General features: G+C 41.9%; 1 protein-coding gene across 2 annotated transcripts in view; it reads right to left on the reverse strand.

Annotated features, from left to right (window-relative positions):
- The window catches only part of NEB (nebulin), a 189,642-nt gene that overhangs the window by 27,357 nt on the left and 143,902 nt on the right, over window positions 1–18,383 (reverse strand). For both annotated transcript variants that reach the window (XM_040971562.1, XM_040971563.1), the window contains 21 exons: window positions 18,056–18,154; window positions 17,590–17,700; window positions 15,212–15,316; window positions 14,468–14,572; window positions 14,120–14,224; window positions 12,408–12,512; window positions 11,802–11,906; window positions 10,715–10,819; window positions 9,682–9,786; window positions 8,362–8,466; window positions 6,815–6,919; window positions 6,382–6,489; window positions 5,619–5,723; window positions 4,060–4,164; window positions 3,685–3,789; window positions 2,856–2,960; window positions 2,661–2,771; window positions 1,453–1,563; window positions 1,127–1,228; window positions 910–1,014; window positions 3–113 (listed from right to left, as the gene is read on the reverse strand). In XM_040971562.1, the coding sequence (XP_040827496.1) occupies window positions 3–113; window positions 910–1,014; window positions 1,127–1,228; window positions 1,453–1,563; window positions 2,661–2,771; window positions 2,856–2,960; window positions 3,685–3,789; window positions 4,060–4,164; window positions 5,619–5,723; window positions 6,382–6,489; window positions 6,815–6,919; window positions 8,362–8,466; window positions 9,682–9,786; window positions 10,715–10,819; window positions 11,802–11,906; window positions 12,408–12,512; window positions 14,120–14,224; window positions 14,468–14,572; window positions 15,212–15,316; window positions 17,590–17,700; window positions 18,056–18,154 (2,223 nt within the window). The remainder of the gene's footprint in view (window positions 1–2; window positions 114–909; window positions 1,015–1,126; window positions 1,229–1,452; window positions 1,564–2,660; window positions 2,772–2,855; window positions 2,961–3,684; window positions 3,790–4,059; window positions 4,165–5,618; window positions 5,724–6,381; window positions 6,490–6,814; window positions 6,920–8,361; window positions 8,467–9,681; window positions 9,787–10,714; window positions 10,820–11,801; window positions 11,907–12,407; window positions 12,513–14,119; window positions 14,225–14,467; window positions 14,573–15,211; window positions 15,317–17,589; window positions 17,701–18,055; window positions 18,155–18,383) is intronic.

Genomic DNA, 18,383 nt, shown 5'->3' on the forward strand with positions numbered 1-18,383 from the left:
ACCTCACTTGCAAGATTATTAGCATCTTTCATGGTCTTATAGAGCTGGCTGTCTTTTGGATTGTATTTTGTCGTCTTTCCCTTCTCTTTGTCAAAATTTTCCCGGTATTTAACCTAACAGGAAAAATAAACATCTTGATTATTCCTGAACACCAATCTAAATATGTGAATATGAAGTCTCAGTGCTTATAAAGTGGCCGTGTAAATATGTTACCCAAATGGGGACATTTTTAAGAATAAAAGGGAGCATTTCTGAGGATAATTCTGGGGAGATATCAAGAATATATGATCAAGTGACAGTATTGATGTTGTTCATTTTGTATTATCCCAAAAGCATGAAAAACAAGCCTCTATTTCTAAGGCAAAGAAAATGCTTCAGGCTAAATTCGGAGAAGTGATGTAATGTGCTGATTCAGAACACTGGACCCCTCTGAAGTAGCAAACCCCAAAACCTTAGATCCACTGTAAGGAATTCAAAGAAAAACTTTAAGTAATCAAGATAGTTGAGAAGTAAGGAATCTGTTGAAATCTGGAGAATCCATGATTATTTCAAAATAGAACTTTTGCTCTGTATCAGTTAAAATTTTTTAACTTGGTCAGAAATTGATGTGATCCAGAATTGGAAAAAAAAAAAAAAACATGATCGAAGATTAATGGCTCCAGTTCAATTCTAGATTTGAAGAAAAACATTACATACTATAGAATGAGAAAGATGTTTACATTCCCCTTAAGACGCCTAAGTGCATGACCATCATGTAAGAACACAGAATGAGAAAGAGCTCCAAGGTCCTCAGCAAAATTTCCTCAATGTAACTTTTGAGATTTCTACAGTGTTGCTCAAGACCCAGCACTTCATTCGAGGAATTCCTTCCTCTGCAGAATTTTCTTGCTGCTTGTCGATCTACGTTACCTGGCTGCTCAGCCTGGCTGCCTTCTTGGCCATTTCAATGTCTGGGCGACCGAGCATGCTCAGCCCATGGCTGCCTTCCTTGCGGTGCTTGGCTCTGTACTCCACCTGAATCAGAGGGAACCAGAGTGACTGACACATTTGTAAAGAGTGCCTTGTCCTCATTATGGGCAGTGGCTTTGGGCACTGGGGATATATTTTAACCACACTCTTCCTTTACCTCACTGGCCTGTTTGGCTGCCTGCGTGGCCTTCTTAATGTCTGGCCGGTCAGCCACTGTGGTGTAATGTAGGTTTTCTTTGGCATCCTTCTTGTAAGCAACCTTTATTTAAGGAAGAAAAGGCTCTGTGAGATACACTGTCTTGCCAAAAGTCTTCATTAAGCATGAAGAACTTTTTTTTTTTAATTTTCCAGTTTTCATCACTACATATTTTTTTAAAACTACCAGTTGTGGAAATTAGGCTGAACACATGCTGGACCAAGACATGCACCAGCGAGGAACCCATGGCTCAAGTGGGCCCTGGGGCTCTGGGGAGGACCACGTACATCACTCTGCTTCTTGGCCACTTCCATAGCGTGTTTCACCTCTGGAGGCTCCTGCATGATGGAGTAGTTGGATTTCCCTTTGTCCTTGACAAACTTCTTTTTGTAATTTGTCTAAAACAGAGAATTATGTACATGAGCAGAGAAGTTGGAAACAGAGTTCATTCACTTGAACTGTGAAGAGAGTCCCAAGAAAATGACTCCCCCTTTCGGCATCAAACTGGGGCTGTTTGTCCCTTTTTGAAAAGTAGGGAACTAAACGGGACTCATGATACAAACTGAGAGCACCCCTAATGTGAACATCTTAAATGCTCCAAAGCTTAAAGGATTTTCAGCATTAGCATGACACCACAGTTAACACATTCTGTATCTGACTTCCTCTGACAAGATGCCATCAAAACGCTTCCAGACTGAAAATACTGTACAAAATGACCTTCATGTTATGTGTATAGGGTGTATTTGAAACATAAGTGAATTTTGGGCCCCGTGGCATGGCCTAGCAGATAAAGTCCTCGCCTTGAACATGCCAGGATTCCATATGGGCACCGGTTCTAATCCCGGCAGCTCCACTTCCCATCCAGCTTCCTGCTTGTGGCCCGGGAAAGCAGTCAAGGACGGTCCAATGCTTTGGGATCCCGCACCTGTGTGCGAGACCCGGAAGAGCTCCTGGCTCTGAATCGGCACAGCACTGGCTGTTGCGCTCACTTGGGGAGTGAATCAGATGGAAGATCTTGCTCTCTATCTCTCCTCCTCTCTGTATATCTGACTTTGTAATAATAAATAAATAAATCTTTTTTTAAAAAAAGAAACATAAGTGAATTTCATGTTTAGACTTGAGTGCCAGTCCCAATATATCATTCTGTGTATGCAAATGTTTCAAAATATGGAGAAACCTTCTGGTCCCAAGCATTTTGGATAAGGGACATTCTACCTCTGTCAGGATTACTGTGTTATTGATAGGGATATAGTAAGCAGAGAATACTGAGGCCTCTTTAAAACTCCATAGTGGCTTAATGATGGAGAGGCCACCTTAGTCAGAAATGCTTCTTCCCATTAACACTAATAACAAGTCCTATGCAGAATCTACATTTGCCATACAGAAAAAGCCAATCAATACTGGGCTTTCTTTTCCATGAGTGAAACTACAAAGAAGCAGCAGCCTTTGTAAGCAGAAAGGCAGGTGGTGCTGCCAAGCGGTCACGGCCACTTACGTCACTGACGTGCTTGGTCACTTTCTTGACGTGAACAGTATCCCGGGTCTCAGGAAGTGTTGTGTATGAGCCCTGGGCCAAGTGCTTCTTGACGTGGTCCTTGTACTTGTTCTGCAGGAATCCACAGAGAGGTTGTTAAGGTGCCTGTCTGGGCATGAGCCTGAGATGGGAGAACAGACGGCCTGCTAGAGTTACCTCAGACACCAGGTTGCTGACAGTCTTTGCCAGAAGGATCTGAGGAGTGTCGGGAACGGCATGGCAACTTCCTCTTTCCTTGACGTGCTTCTCTTTGTATTTCAGCTGAAGAAATGAACAGTATTTAGTTTGTTAGCTCATTTGGTTATCCTGCATGTATTTATTAAGTTGTAATTGACAGACCAGAATCACTAACTCCGTGAAAGATTTGATCCTTGGAAGTCTTGGGAAATATTCAAAGGGCATATTTTTCCTCAATTCTTGAAAGCTGAGGTTTTAATGTAGCAATGGATCTTAGCATGGATTTTTTTAAAATAGATTCCATTCAGAACATTCCCAGTTATGTCACTGGTTGTCTTATATTTCTCCTTTACAAATGAGGAAACCACCATACACGGCTCCCTCAAAAAGTGGATGGAAAAATGGAATTAAAAGGAATTAAAATGGAATTAAAATGCCTGCCGGCCCTGGCTTCTAACTCCAGCTTCCTCTTACGGCACACCGTAGGCAGACATAGGATGAAGAGTTGGGTCCCCGCCACTTATTTGGAAGACCTAGATTGAGCTGTGGGCTGTGGTTCAGCCCAGCTGTCCTGAGACTGTATAGGTATACAATCAAGAGCTGCCACCTTAAGTTAGTGGCCATTTCACTGCTGCCGTCCTGCTGGGCCAGGACACCAGTGATCCTTGGGGGAAGGCCATATTTCAGGACCTAGTCTTAAGACCCTGATGAAACAGCCCACCTCTGTTCTTTCCTGGGTCTCCCAAGGGACATAGTCACAGGTCACCCAGAGTGAGGTGAGGCATTACGAAAGGGACTGGAGACTTACATCACTTTCTATGATCGAATTCTTGAGAGCCAGCACCATGTCTTTATCATCAGTGACAGAAAGCTTGCAGCCCTTGAGGAACTCTCGGTCCAGCTTGTATTCAAACTGTAACAGAGGAAAGGCAGCAGAAGTGGGTAAGTGTCACCAGCCCAGGAGGAAGCTGGACGTTTGCATTGCATCCTCAGGGAGTTCTGAAGGGGCCAAGGAGGGCTTGCTCCCAGAAAGGGCAAGAGGCGTGCTGGCCCTCGCTACATGCAGGGCATCAAGGCCAGGGTTGCTTCATGAGCTGGCCTTTAACTACCCCCAACCCTCCTCTGCTCCCTTGATTGCAAATGTTGGGGTGAATGCCCAGGGGGATTCAGTCTCCTGTCATACATCGCTTTGCTGCAGGGATGACTTGGCAGCCTGGATGAAGTCTGGCCGGTCCGGAGTCCACTTCCAGTGGGCTTTGTTGGCTTCATACTGCTTTTTGTAGTCCAACTGTTTTTAAGAAGAAAGAGATGGCTTCACTCAGTAGGCTCAATCCATACACACACAGCCCTGAGGGACTCATGTTTTTGATACATCACAAATCGGGGTTCTTAATGCAAGAGAGCATCCCAGTCACATTTTTTGTACAATGTAGGTCGCTAGCCATTCTGTGATTATCACTTGGGATTTTCTGGTCCCGAAGTAAGGTTTAAAACTTTGAGAGTCATGAGATGATTCCTCAATTTCTCCAGCTCATCCAGTCTAGCCCAATCACCTTCAGAATCAAGTACTTTAAATTTGTAACTAAATTCAGGTATACATTTGTTTAAAAAAAAAAAAACACTGAGGGCATTTTTTCTAGGTACTTTTCTAAGTGCTTTAAAAATTATAGGTTAAATTTAAAATGTTCGTATTAGCTCACTGGATCTTTATAGCCCTTGCATTAAATACAGTTGAGGAACTGCCTCCTGGGATTCAGACAGACAGTAAATGGTCGAGCAGGGATTCAAACCCGAGCACCTGACTTCACAGGTACTTGTATGCTTCTTAGATTAGACAGCTGGCTACACTGGATTAAGTCTAAGCCAGAGAGGTCTAATTTAATTTGTACATAGGTGGACAGGGCCCATTACCATCAGGCATATTTCTTATCCTTTTTTCTTTTTAAAATTTCAGGTGTAACTTACAACTAGTAAGATATACATACTTTTAGGAGTAACTTTTTAGTGAAATTTTTTCTTGTGGAAATGTTCAAACATTACAAGAACATTAAAGTGAACACCTATAGAGCCACCACTTACTTGGTTTCTGCAATGTGCATTTTCCTGCATTTGCATTGTCCTTCATCTATTCCTCTTTCCCTCAACCCATGCTCAGGACACCTGCAAGCTACCTGCCAACTCCTACAATTGGCTGGCTCTAATAAACATGTTCTCTAGCATTTGTGAACACCAGGCGGGTTCTACTAAGGGTTTCATTATATAACCATTTGCATATTTTCAAAAAGTCAGCACTCACTACTGTTTCTCAGGTTGTGGCTAGAAGCTGCCCCACCCACAGGAACAAGGCAGTGCCAGGGAAGGCAGGGAGACCTAAGCAGCTCCCATGTTTTCTCCTTCAGGAGAAGCCAATACTAGAGTTTGGTGCAAGAAAGGGACACAAGAAGAGAGTAAAAGTTGCTGAGGCGCTTTCCAAGAGCGGGACCCTTTTCCTACTTCTCGGGAAGGCTGCAGCAGCAACAGTTGCACGGGGTGAAGCCTTCCTTGCTGTTCCCTCAGGCCCCTTTCTGAGACTCCCAGGAGTGTTTAACTCTGGCAGATCTCATCACTTGTGCGTCTGGGGCCAGCCCATGGGCTCTGAGTCCCACCGAGAGCCCAGTCACTGAGGAGATGCTAGAAGAGGCCACATGTGCTGCAGAGGCTGACAAACTCCCTTTCCGGCTTGGAGAAGTTCCCGGAACTCACATTCGTGTTGACTTTGTAGGCGTCCTTGGCCGCTTTGATATGAACAGCATCTGGCTTAATTGTGCAGTTAGACTTATTTCTTTGGTAAACTTCTTTGTATTTCAGCTGTGGGAGGAAACAGGCGGTAAGTTAATTTTTTATAGCAGCGCGCTGAATTATTTCAAAGCCAAGATATTAAACTCTGACTGTAGTGCACAACAGACTTTTGGAAAAGCTGTTGTGAGCGAAGGATGCAGCTGTACAGCCAGGCACTTCAGATTGTAATACCTGCTCCCCCAGGGAAACACCAGTTATGTCCACAGCTTTGGGATTCCTGACCCTGAGCATCAGTAATTGGGTAGCTGTCCATGCATGTAGATTTTCCTTCTGCAAATCAGAACATCTTGCTCTCCTACGCTGCACGGTTCTAGCTGTCCATGTCATGTTGGAATTATTCGTTTGGCTGCCTTCTTTGCATTATGTAAAAGTCCTTCAAGTGTAAATATTGTGCTGTTCATCATCTCAATTCTGTAGTGTCAGGTACATGCAAACCAAGTAAGAATTTGATGAATCAGACAGTGGTCACTACTAGAGGTTGTGGGGGTTGTTGGTTTGGGCAAGAGGGACCCAAACCAACTCACAGAAGCCCAAATGAAATAGATGGTTGTGATCTTAATAAGTGTCAAGGTGGTGGTTATACAGGAGGAGCAAACTGGACCAGGGTTTGTTTTAACCCTCTTGGAAGAGGCCACGGAGAGGGACGAAGAATTCATCTGGTACTTACGTCACTGACTTCATCTTTGACCTTGCGGACATGCAGCAGCATGGGTGTGTCGTGGATTGTGGTGTAGCCTCGGGGTTTGGCCCTGTTGTATTCCAATTTATAAAGTATCTGGAGGATATTAAAGAGCAGAAAGATACACGTACATTTCTGAATTTATAATGTGAAAATATAAATGCAAACATTTCTTGTGTGTGAATACAAGGGAGAAAGAATTCTGTAAACGGGGACTTGTTTGCACCCCATCAAGTCTCCAGGTTTCTCAACCAGCATGTCTGCCAGTTCGATTGGAAGAATTCTTGATTGTGAAAGATTCCTGTGCCTAGGACACTTAGCGTCCCTGCCTTCCCTCTCCATTTAATGGCAGCCGTCTCCAGACATGGTCATCATCTAAAGTGTCCCCAGAATTAGGGAATCTGCTGTTTCTTGTACTTACGTCACTGATTTGTTTGTTGACTTTTGTAGTACGCAGGTGTTCTGGAGTATCCACGATGGAGGTGAATTTGTCCTTTGATTTTTCATATTTTTTCCTATATTTAATCTAAATTTGTGGGAAAGAAGAACCAGTTAGTTCTAAGAATAAAAGCTATTCAGGAAGCTGATTTTTCTCTTGAAACAACAAAAGTATAATGGTAGCTTTTTATCCTTAAGCCATAGATGGAAAACATTTACTATAAATTTGTATGTGAAACCAACAGTGTAATGGAGTGGCAGACTACTATTTTCCAATACATTTATATATATGGAAATAAAGTGAGGCCTTGAAGTTTACAAGATGAAGCCAGGGACACACTTAGAGTGAATATCAGAGCTAGACCAGGGCCTTTTTTTTCTAGACTCTGATAAATACTATTCTATTCCCAATATGTTGCATTGAATATATATGATCTTTTCAGGTATTTTTCCATCACAAAGATGAAACAGATGTGAAATGGTAATAAGTGTATATAGTGTTGAAGTATTTATCGTATAAAATATATTTGCTTTTATAATTTCCAAATCACATTTGTTGTCGATGCACATAAGCTGTTTCAAGCAGAGCAGATACAGAGAGCACAGCAAATCCCATGCACAGCTATTGGATGGTTACACATCTGCCTTCTGAGAGCTCACTTCCAAGGAATGAGTATCTATGCAGCTTTAGCATGTGAAGCCAGCATGGGCACGGAGCAGGGAGAGGAAATCGAAAAAAGCAGAGAAGGGAAGGCCCCCAAGACTTCTAAGCGTCCTTCTTCACACCCCACCAGACATTACCTGACTCCACATGTATGTATTGTAGAGGGCAGTCAACATATCTGGACGCAGAATTTCATTACATCCTTGTTTCAGAAGCATCTTGGCACTAGATTTATATTTTCTCTGTCCATGCAAAGAGCAGTGAAGCACAAGAGAGACTTATGAAGACATAAAAGAACATGGCTCTATATTGCCATCACCTCTGAGTGAAGAGATGGAGGCAGACACACTTTATGTGCTCACATGTGTATGTTGGGTGAAGGAATACATTGAGTATGTGATGCTGCCGTGCAGACCTGACTGCACCATTTGCAGTTCACCACCACAATCCTTGTGAATTGGAAATCAAGCAATTAGGCCTGCTTAGATGACCACCAATGTGTTTTTTGGAGAAAAAGGTATTGTTGGACTAGAAAGGTTAGGAATTTCATCTTGTCTCCTTTCATTATTTGTAAATCGCAAAATGAGTTGCAGAAACAAAACAGTCATATTCTCTAGGAGAACACCTGGTGGGAAATCCCAGCTTTTTCTTGTTCTCTTCACCACAGCACAGTGAGGACACAGAGCATGGACTGGCACACTCAAATAGCTCACCGGCTCTTTGGGTGGCTAGACAGATACTTGGAAACAGGACAGATCAATATCATAGGTAGGACCTATGACATCCTTGCAGCAGACGGACGACACCTCAGTAGAAAACCAGAGTGCAGCTCTGCCTGGGCCACTGGCAGGCCCCTTTCACAGTACCTGACTGATCTGGTCGCCTGCGGTCTTAGCCAACAGATGTCTAGGCTCATCGACTACCAGGTGGTATTTATCTTTCCGCTGCTCATAATCAGCTCTGTATTTTTTCTGCTCAAACATCATATCAGATTATCACAAGAGCACAACTTTACAACTATACAGAAATGTACCAAAGTAAACGCTTCATAGACAGTCCAAGGCATACGATTTTTAGAAATGGGTGCTGAAAACCCGCAGGGTGAAGCAAAGAAGAGTCAAGAGAAGGAAGGTGACCTGGGAACAGGTTGGAGCTAGGGAATGGGCCACGTTATGACACTGAACACTTTCTGTGTGTCCCTCGGATGCCACTGCCATCGTTAGATTTGATGATATCCTGCAATGCACTTACAGCAAGATACTGGCAGCTGCAAGATTACTGCTAAGGTTGTGAGAACTCAAAAGCTCAACTGATGCTAAAATATTCATAGAAAACTTGTGACTTTACTCGATTACAAAAGAGACCTGGAAATCCTTTGTGAAATAAGTACGAAACATATTAAACTGTCTTCTTTGAAACTACTGGCAGATTTCTTCAGAGGGTCCCAGCCTAGAAACCTACACAAAACTAAATCATTTAACAATTATTTCAAAACATAGAAGTCAGATTTACTATACCACTGATATTTTATACATGTTTTACTAGTCTTCTAACATTGTTTTTGAACTTTTAGAAATCCATGGAAAGTCTGAAAATATAAAATTCAGCCATTTGAATTATAAAAATATCCAGGCATAAACACATTTGTAGCTCACTTATTTCAGTCATCTTAAACTAGATATAACTTCAATTATTGTCAAGATGGATACAAATTTTGGGTGTAAACAGATTTCTCAATGCACCAATATCCAAGGGAGTAGTAATGGTAGTTTGCTACTGTCCCCACTACTAGCCACTGTCTCATCTTGGTGCCATGGTGGGGAATTCTAAATTAGCCTTAGACTTCCAGTTCCCAACAACATGCAAGATTTTGTTTAAGGGACATCATCTGAGAGCTAACAGAATCTTTTACCATCTTGCTGTTGGCACCCCAGGGCTGTGGTGTTCTTTGCAGTGCAAACAGACATACAGTTGACCACAGGCTTTCACACCACATACAGTTCTTTCACTTCTCATTCATGGTTTTGGCAGAGCCCATCAGATGTTATTAGAATCTTTTCCCAATCTTCATCTTAGGAGAATAGTTAGGGTGGCTTTCCTGTCTTTCTGTGCACTGGATGTAATCAAATAATCCTATGGTCTTCTTAATGAATCTAATAGGTTCAAGTGGATTAGTTCGTACATACCTCATTCACCAACTCAGTTGCATATTTGAAATGTCTGTTGATTGGACAGTCGGCAACGTACTTGAAATCTGACTTTGTCCTTTCAAATACCTCTTTATATTTATACTAGAAAAAATAGAACAGATTAGTTGATAGCAGATTGTAACTATCTTAAAAACAAGATATGTTATTTATCTTATAATTGTGGTAATTCATTCACAGAGCTAGCAAATATTTACTGAGTATCTACTGTTTCCAAGGCAATACAGGGCAAACTTGCCAGGGCACCTTACAAATGAGGCAGAAATGCATACTAAAAATTACTTTAATTGAATGGATGTCAAACAAAATTATTTTCTATATTGAACAAAAATCTAATCAGTTTTTCGTATATTTTATGATTATTATTTTACTTGCAAGACTTTTTGCATGTATACTTGATTATTGCTTTAGCTCATTAATTAGAATACAGTTTTCTGGTAGTCAGATAATCATAATATTTTATAGCCAAAGTGAGCTATCACCTTTGCAGCTGACTGGCTGTTTCCAAACAGCCCCATGAACTGCAATTGGTTTTGATCATTTTAAAGGGTTGCAGTGGAAAGAAAGAGCCTGTACCAGAACGAATACGCAGTAGTGGGCTAGAAAGAGGCAAAGATGTACTATCCGGCACTGTCCAGAAAAAGTTAACTTCAGCCTTGTAGCTCAAAGGAAAGTGAATTCAGCTGCTCTATTTTGTATATACGGAAATGAAGCCATAAAAACTAAGTGATTCACCTCAAGTCAAATATTGTTTGTACCTAAAACTATCCTATGTTTTATTTGTTATTATTTCAGCTGTAACAGGGCAAGTCCCCTGGAGAGACAGTCCAAGGAAGGAATTCAGGAAGGGCCATGAGAAACTGAGCTGAGATGATTTCTCACCAAATTCAAATGAATGACTGTAGTTAAAGTTGCTACCGAAGACATTCAGATAGAGGGTTGGGAATAAGGAAGGTTACTTCCTCAGTGCCAGTTCTCTGTGTACGTATACACTGAACAGAGCCATTGGTACCTTGCTGTAGAGAGTCTTGTTCTTTTCAGCCAGAGTGAAGTCAGGTGTATCATAGGCATAGCAACCAATGCCTTTCAACCAGGTTAAGTCTTCTTTGTATTTCACCTGGCAAAGAAGAACACCAGTTTAAGAATCTGTCTCCTGGGCCCGGAGCAATAGTGTAGTGGTTAAAGTCCTCACTTTGCACACCCAGGATCCCATATGGGTGCCGGTTTCTAATCCCAGCAGCCCTACTTCCCATCCAGCTCCCTGCCTGTGGCCTGAGAAAGCAGTTGAGGATGGCCCAAAACCATGGGACCCTGCACCATGTGGGAGACCCGGAAGAGTTCCTGGCGCCTGGCTTTGGATTGGCTCAGCTCCAGCCATTGCGGCTGCTTGGGGAGTGAACCATTGGATGGAAGATCTTCCTCTCTGTCCCTCCTCTTCTCTGTATATCTGCCTTTCCAATAAAAATAAATAAATCTTAAAAAAAAAAAACCAGAATCTGTCTCCAAATAACATTATGTTAGGATCTCCGCACATGGGGCAAATAGAAACTAACCATGGAGGGATATGGAAAAACAAAGTATATAAAATAGTTGCTCACACAAGTTTTCAGTAATACTGATTTCTCCTCATTTACGGTGAATTATGCTACGGTTTATGAGAATTTTCATTTTTGATACTAAGTGAGAGCCATTGAAATCAACATGTAAACTTTCCTAGAAAGTATATCAGAAACATGGTAGCTATATTTTCGTAAAGGAAGCTGTAGTTTCTCTCTAAAAGCATTGTCATGGTTTGTAATTGTTTCATGACCATGTATCTTCACTAGACCAAAAACGGGCTAATTCCTAGATGAAGTATAGCAGCACTTCTAGTCACATAGCACAATACCATTCAGTTAGAAGAAAATTTAGGCTTATAAATTTGAATATATTTTTCCTCTCTCAAGTTGAAATTCACTCATTTGGCAACTGATTTTTTATAATTTAAATGTCCCTCATAAAGATGTAGGATGCAGACAGACATTTAGTGCAGTATCTGATTCCGTAACTCCCATGGACACGTGAGTGTGCATGTGGAAGTGGAATATCTGAGCACTCACATCACTGACGGCATCAGTGACCGCCCGGTGGTGGAAGTGCTCTGGCCGGTCAGGGATGGACCTCCAGATTCCCAACTGTTTCATGTAGTTCTCCTTGTATTTCACCTGTTGTAAAAATGCAAAGACAGCCATGAAAGCTTACCCAGAAGTAATGTAAAAACAAACAGAAAACAAAACCTATTTAAGTCTGGAGAGTTTAGAAAAGTGAGCGTGATTCAAAATAGGGGCTGTAGTGCAGGGGAGCTGGTCATTCCGCCCAGCAGTTAAGAATCAGGTAAGGACATGCTCATCTAACGTCAGAGTGCCTGCATCTGCTGGCTGGCTCTGGCTGCTGAGTGCAGCTTCTCATTCATGTGACTCCAGGAAACAGCACCAATGGCTCAGGTTGTTGGGTTCTTGCAACCCATGTGAGAGACCTGGATTGAGTTCCTGGCTCCTTGATTCAGCCCAGCCCAGCCTTGACTGATGTGAGCATTTAGGCATTGGGCTTATGGATTGGAGATGTCTGTGTCTGTCTCTCTCAAAGAAACACATTAACTTCAAAAATGAACTCAAAATGAAGGTGCGTTACAGGGTTAACACAAGTAGGACTATCTTGTGACATACTTTACTGATGTCATCAGTGACTTTGCGATGATAAACAATGTCCAAGGCATCCTTCACAGTGTGGTACTTCCCTTTGGTCTTCTGAAAGGTTTCCTTGTACCGTAGCTGGAAATAGCAAAAGCATGTTGCAGATTATAGAAACCACCAAATTAAATAATTGGGCTCTGTTAAGCTTGATCTCTCGAGTCTTTTCTCAGATTTTCTCATAAAAATTAAAAAGCGCATATCTTAGAAGAGAAACAGGATATTTCAGGAAAACTAATGAAAAGCAAAATATGCAGCTCACTTAGTTCATTACCAATGACATATGTACCATGTAACATAAGGTGGCACCAGTAGAGATAACTAACTGGAGGATTTAGGGAAACTATTATCTTTGTCCGTTTTATATAAGTCCCAGGATGCTTAAAATAACAAGCTTCTTCATATGCAAAACTAAAGCAAAAGTTAAAAAGGAAGACCAAACACAAACATAACCTTAGTATCCCTAATCTATAAATGTAGTAACACATACGGAAATGGGAGGAAGATTTCACTTCTAACTACTGGTACCAAGATATCTTCTACACTAAGTCGTACAGAACTTTTCCTTCATTGTAATCCTTATCGCTGGGATACTTTAAGAGAAATCAGTTCTGACTCTAACTTAAAAGTGTCATAGAAGACTGATTTATTGTGTACAAGATGGGTACTGCTCTGAGCTGCCTTCTTTCAACCTGCAGCAGTTCTTCCCTTTCATGGTCATCTGAGTAAATACATAATGACAAATGGCTTGGCTTGGACTTCAAAACGTTGAATTTTGGATGAATACTCTGATACAATCACTTTGCTTCATCTATGGGGATAGCTACTTAGTTTGATCGCAGATACTACCCTGCTACATTGAACTTTTGTCAAGATTACAGTTATCAGATTTACTACTGGTGAGGCTGTAGGGATGGGACTGACCATGCAGCACCATGAAACCAGTGACCAGCACCAGTGTGTTCACTCAAATAGGGGGTTCTGATCCTGAGAGTGGGTACAGAAAACTTGCAGCTGACTCTTAAGACTCAAAATTGGTAATTCCAAGTATCTATCTGGGCTAATTCTAAATAACAGAGAATCTCAGTACTGTTAACAGGCAGTCTTGTCTTTGACCACAGTATAAGGAAAACGAAAGTCTGTTCCTCATTCAACTACTGTGTCAGGTGTCATTGGCAAAGGGAACAAATATTTTGAGCTCAGCTAAAGGTGCAGAAATCTGCCAGAAAAAAATACATATGATCTTGTTTCATTTTACTAAATTATTATGTTTCTCATCCCCAACTCCACAATCTAAACAATCTGACAGTTATCTAACAGTCACACAGCAGGCAAGTGACAGCATCCAGGTCCAAATTCATGTTGGATAACTCTGAGACCATGGTTTTAATGGAAAAGTAAACTAACTGTTGAGTATCCTTACGACATGCTACCAAAGCATTACAGGAGTCATACTTTTGCCCTGGAGAGAACTGAGAACAAAGGGTTGCTAGCATCTCTCCAATTTTTTGTAGTTACTTTGCTTGACCGGTATTGTTTGTGTTTATGTTGGTTTTTTTTTTTTCCCTGATTCAAACTGTGGCCCATGACTTTGGGCCATGAATGTGACTGAATTATCCTGCTTCTTACATACTTGTACTTCAGCTTTCCCTATCACAACAGACACAGGAAGCGGGAAGGATACGTACATCACTGGCGTTCCAGTAAGCATTCTTGGCCCTGATGAGGATTGGGGTATCTGGAATTGGGGTGTATTTGTCCTTCATCTTTTCATACTGAATCTTATATTTTTTCTATAAAATAAAAGAAGACAAATTTCAGTTCAAGAAGTCTTCCATCCCTATGGATTCACAAGCAAGTCACAACTCTAGCAGAGGGACACGGTACATCACACTCTTAACAGCTTTGCTTCTGTGTTTATGATGTTGAATACCACCTGTGGTGATGAGCCCTCTGATTGGAAATCATAGGTGAGTTTCTACAAAGGGTATGTTTTCCTTTAGTCCAGTACCACAAGCGCTGAATCCCCATCTTACCTCGCTCACCATGTCCTTCACATCTTTAGCATGTTTTAGGGCTGTGGTCTGATTTCCAGCATGATGATGGGGTCTTTCTTTGGTGGCAAGTTCAACATACAAATACTAAATAATAAGAGAATAGGATAAGATGTCATAAAGCACTTAATGCATGGTATTCACTTCTAAACCTTAAGTGAGAAGGCAGTATCTACTAGTCCTGATTGGTTTGTCTTTTCAAAATGTATTTCTGTTCATTTTTTCTTTATGTCTTGCATTTGGAAGCACAAAGATGTTCCAGTTAGGTCCAATCCAGAGCCAGGCGATAAAGAATGCCAGTAGAAGTCTAAGAACATTCTGACAGGCATTCAACCCTCCCCTAATTTTTCTCTGACTGCATAAAATGTGAGTTCGGGGGGCTGACACAATGACTCCACCTATGAGTGCCAGCATATGGGGGCCATTCATGCACTAGCTGCTCCACTTCCCACGTAGCTCCCTGTTTGTGACCCAGTAGGGCAACCCATCTGAGGAGTGAATCAGCCAATGGAAAACTATCTCTCCATCACACCGCCTTTCGAATAAATTCAACAAATGTTTTATTAAACAACAACTCACTGCTTGAGTCATTATATTAATGAGCATGCAGCTGAAGCAAGGAATAAGGACCACCAAGGGTGAGAGCATGCTGTTGCCAGGAGAGATCAGGCTCTTAGAACTGTCATGTGATATCAGTGGGGCAGGGTTATGAGCCTTTACTCTTACCTGACTCTGCAGCTTCTGCCCTCGCTTGGCTCTTAAAAGGTCAGGAGTGTCAGGAACTGAAGTGAAGATGGACTTCAGCTTCTTGCCAGAAGCTCTGTACACAAGCTAGGCAGAAAACACATTAGCTTCTTTGACATGGGCTCTCCTCTGCTTATGGCCTTAGTGCTTACTTGTGGCATAGGCAGGGGCCCTCCCATCACAACAATCTCAGGTTCTTCCCAATAAACCAACCATTTGGTTTCTTCCTGAGCTCTCTTTTTCTCATTTTCACATCGAAGCAAGATGTCTGTTCAAGACTCAACTTTCCTACTGTTTGTGGTCCTGTTCTCACTGGTCCTTCCTTGAAACTTGTTGCAGCTATAATCCCTGAGGCATCATGAGCTCGCTTCCTTCTTTTGCAGACAGGTTCAACACCTCTTCATGACGTCTTCACTTGCCTCCAGCTCATGTGTCCCTCTCCTCCTCTCTTCTCAACGAAGTTGATTTATAGTTCTTGTTTTCTGTTCTAAATTAATTTCTCAACACCATAGTTTTACTTTCAGCTAGCCACTTGAACAAAATCATTCTCATGAAGACTACCAAAAGTTTTAGGATGGCCAAATACAAGAATATTTCTCTTTAGCAACTGCAACTACTCACCACTATAACTCCTGAGAACTCTATCCTCCAATCCCTCCTAGGTACCCCTCTACCTCCTGCCATGGTCCTGCCCAACATGCTTGCCAGGAGCTGGTGTAAGGGTTGACCCTCTGCAGCATTTGCATGCCCCCTGAGGGACCTCATCTATTCCCATGGCCTCCATCATCACTATAAGGCTGGAGACTTTAAGTCTACACATCCAGTGTCTGTCCTGAACTTCAAGCCCAAATTTTCAACAACTTTCTGAATGTGAGGGATTCATCATCTTCAATGGAGGAGGATTTTTTTTCTCCAAATTTTATTTTTTATTTAGTATTTTTACAATGTGGAATTCTTTATTTTATTCCCATTTCTAGCAAAAAAAATCTGCTTCTGCTCCTATTGTCTTTGTTTTACTAAATGACTGCCTGATCTTGCTGTCACCCAGGACAGAAAATTTGGGGGAGGGAGTATCCCAAGACACCCAGTTTATTCCCACATTGAAATGGTGCTGAATTGTGGGCTCATAACTTTATGATACTCTTGATATCTGGTCCTTCTCCTTTCTTACCATCACAGACCCGATTCAGCTTCTAAACCACCTTCTTGATGCCCGTGACAGCTCCACGGTGGTTCACTCATATTTCACAGAACTGAGAGATTTTCTTGAGGTTCAGATCTATCATGCTTAGAAATAACTCTTCACTGGCTTTCAACAACCCTGACATCATGAACACCTATGGACTTTTTATGATATGGTCTTATTTCTTCAAATTCATCCACACCCCTCATGTGCTATTTGAAGTCATTCACACACTGCCAACCCACTTAGAATGTCCTTCTCCCCCTTAACTGCCTGGAAACTCCTTGAATCTAGACTGCCATGAGCATTCTTGTTAAATATCATTTACCAGTGTCTGTTTTCTCTCCCTTGCTAGGAGAGAAATTTAGTAGCTCATTAATAAATGGTTAGGCAAAGGGCCTGAAAAGCAGTAGTCCCCTAATAAATACTGAGAGAATTTAGTATAATAAGGCAAACTGTAGAGAAGGATTGAATTCTAAATAAATTCTAATAATGGATATAAACACCAGCTGAATACATGAAACATAAGATATATACACATGTTTAGATGTATAGACATGTCAGTTTTTAAAAATCTACATTACATACAGTTCAAGTTAAAGTGTGTTTTGTTTTGGTTGTTTTTATTGTTAATACTGAAAGGGAGAGAATATAAATAAAATTTAGTTTCTTCCAGGTTAAATTTTAAGTAAGCCAAAGATCAGAGACAATTTCAGTAATTCCAGAGCCATAATGCCAGGCAGGACAACAAAATGAAATGGCATCATTTAAATGTTACTGTGTGGGCAAAGAGTAGGGCGCCATCAAGAACAAATGTCACTGCCATGGTCGGGGTTGCCAAGAGAGAAAAATAAATCAATCCAATTTGGACACTCTACATATAGCCTGCATACAAAGACTTTCTAACCAATAAAATCATGTGAAACCTCTCCTCAGGAAGGGTGAATACAAATATGCTCACCTTACCTCAGGGCTGGAGTAAGTAAACCGATACACAGTGGGGTCAATTGACCTGCTGAGGGCTGGGGGTCCCTGCTCAGTTAGGAGTCCAGAGGAAGTCAGACTTTCACGCCTGCAGGTGCCTGAGACCTGATCACTGAGAGGAGCTGAGAACTGCTGTAATTTGGCTCCTCCTGATTAACTTGATTTACCCGTAGTGACAGCAGGGCCCACTTACCTCACTCAGGTGGGTCTTCAGCTCTTGCACTTTTCTGTATTCTGGAGTGTCAAGCACCACTTGGTATTTGTCCCGCATCTTCCTGGCATTGTCAGTGTACAGATAGTTAGACTTGAAAAAAAGAAAAACGGAGAAATGTAAGTTGATGAATTGCTTAAGGAAGTACGCATCATGTTGTTTTTGAAAAGGCTGCAGTGAGCAAGTGGAGCAGGTCCTTCCTATGTTCTGGGGTATCCTCTCAGACAAATGCAAAAACCACTGTCAGATAATTAAGAGCATCATCTTTCACAGGAAGTATAGATCACCTTAAGCAGCTCATGGCCTGCCCAAGGGGGTGAGGAGTATATGTCTCCTCAAGAGTAGCTGAAAGCCAGGCAGGCAGCTCTCTGCCCAACTGCTGGATGCTGGTGATGGGCAGCCTGGGAGCTGTGCCCAGGCAGCTGCACGTGGTAGAGATTGCACTCACCCAGAGCTTCCGCAGGTGTCGGGAGCGCACCATGTCCGGAGTGTCATACAGGAAGCAGCCAAGGCCCTTCAGGATCTGCAAGTCCTCTTTGTATTTAATCTGTGGAGGGCAAATGCAGAAATAGAACTGGTCGTGAGCAAACACAAATCTGGAAAGGAAAAGAGCAGTCATGCTTCTTGACTGGTACACAGCGGGCCCTTGCTGTCCACAGTTTCATTTCCCATGGCTTCTGCTTTACCCATAGTCAACCTGAGACTGAAAATATTAAATGGACAATTCTAGAAAAAAGGATTTCATAAGTGTTAAATACCTCTTGTTATATTGTTGC

The sequence above is a fragment of the Ochotona curzoniae genome, unplaced genomic scaffold, assembly GCF_017591425.1.
Source record: "Ochotona curzoniae isolate NIBS_2020 unplaced genomic scaffold, NIBS_Ocur_1.0 contig_2210, whole genome shotgun sequence".
In the NCBI taxonomy this organism is placed as follows: Eukaryota; Metazoa; Chordata; class Mammalia; order Lagomorpha; family Ochotonidae; genus Ochotona; species Ochotona curzoniae.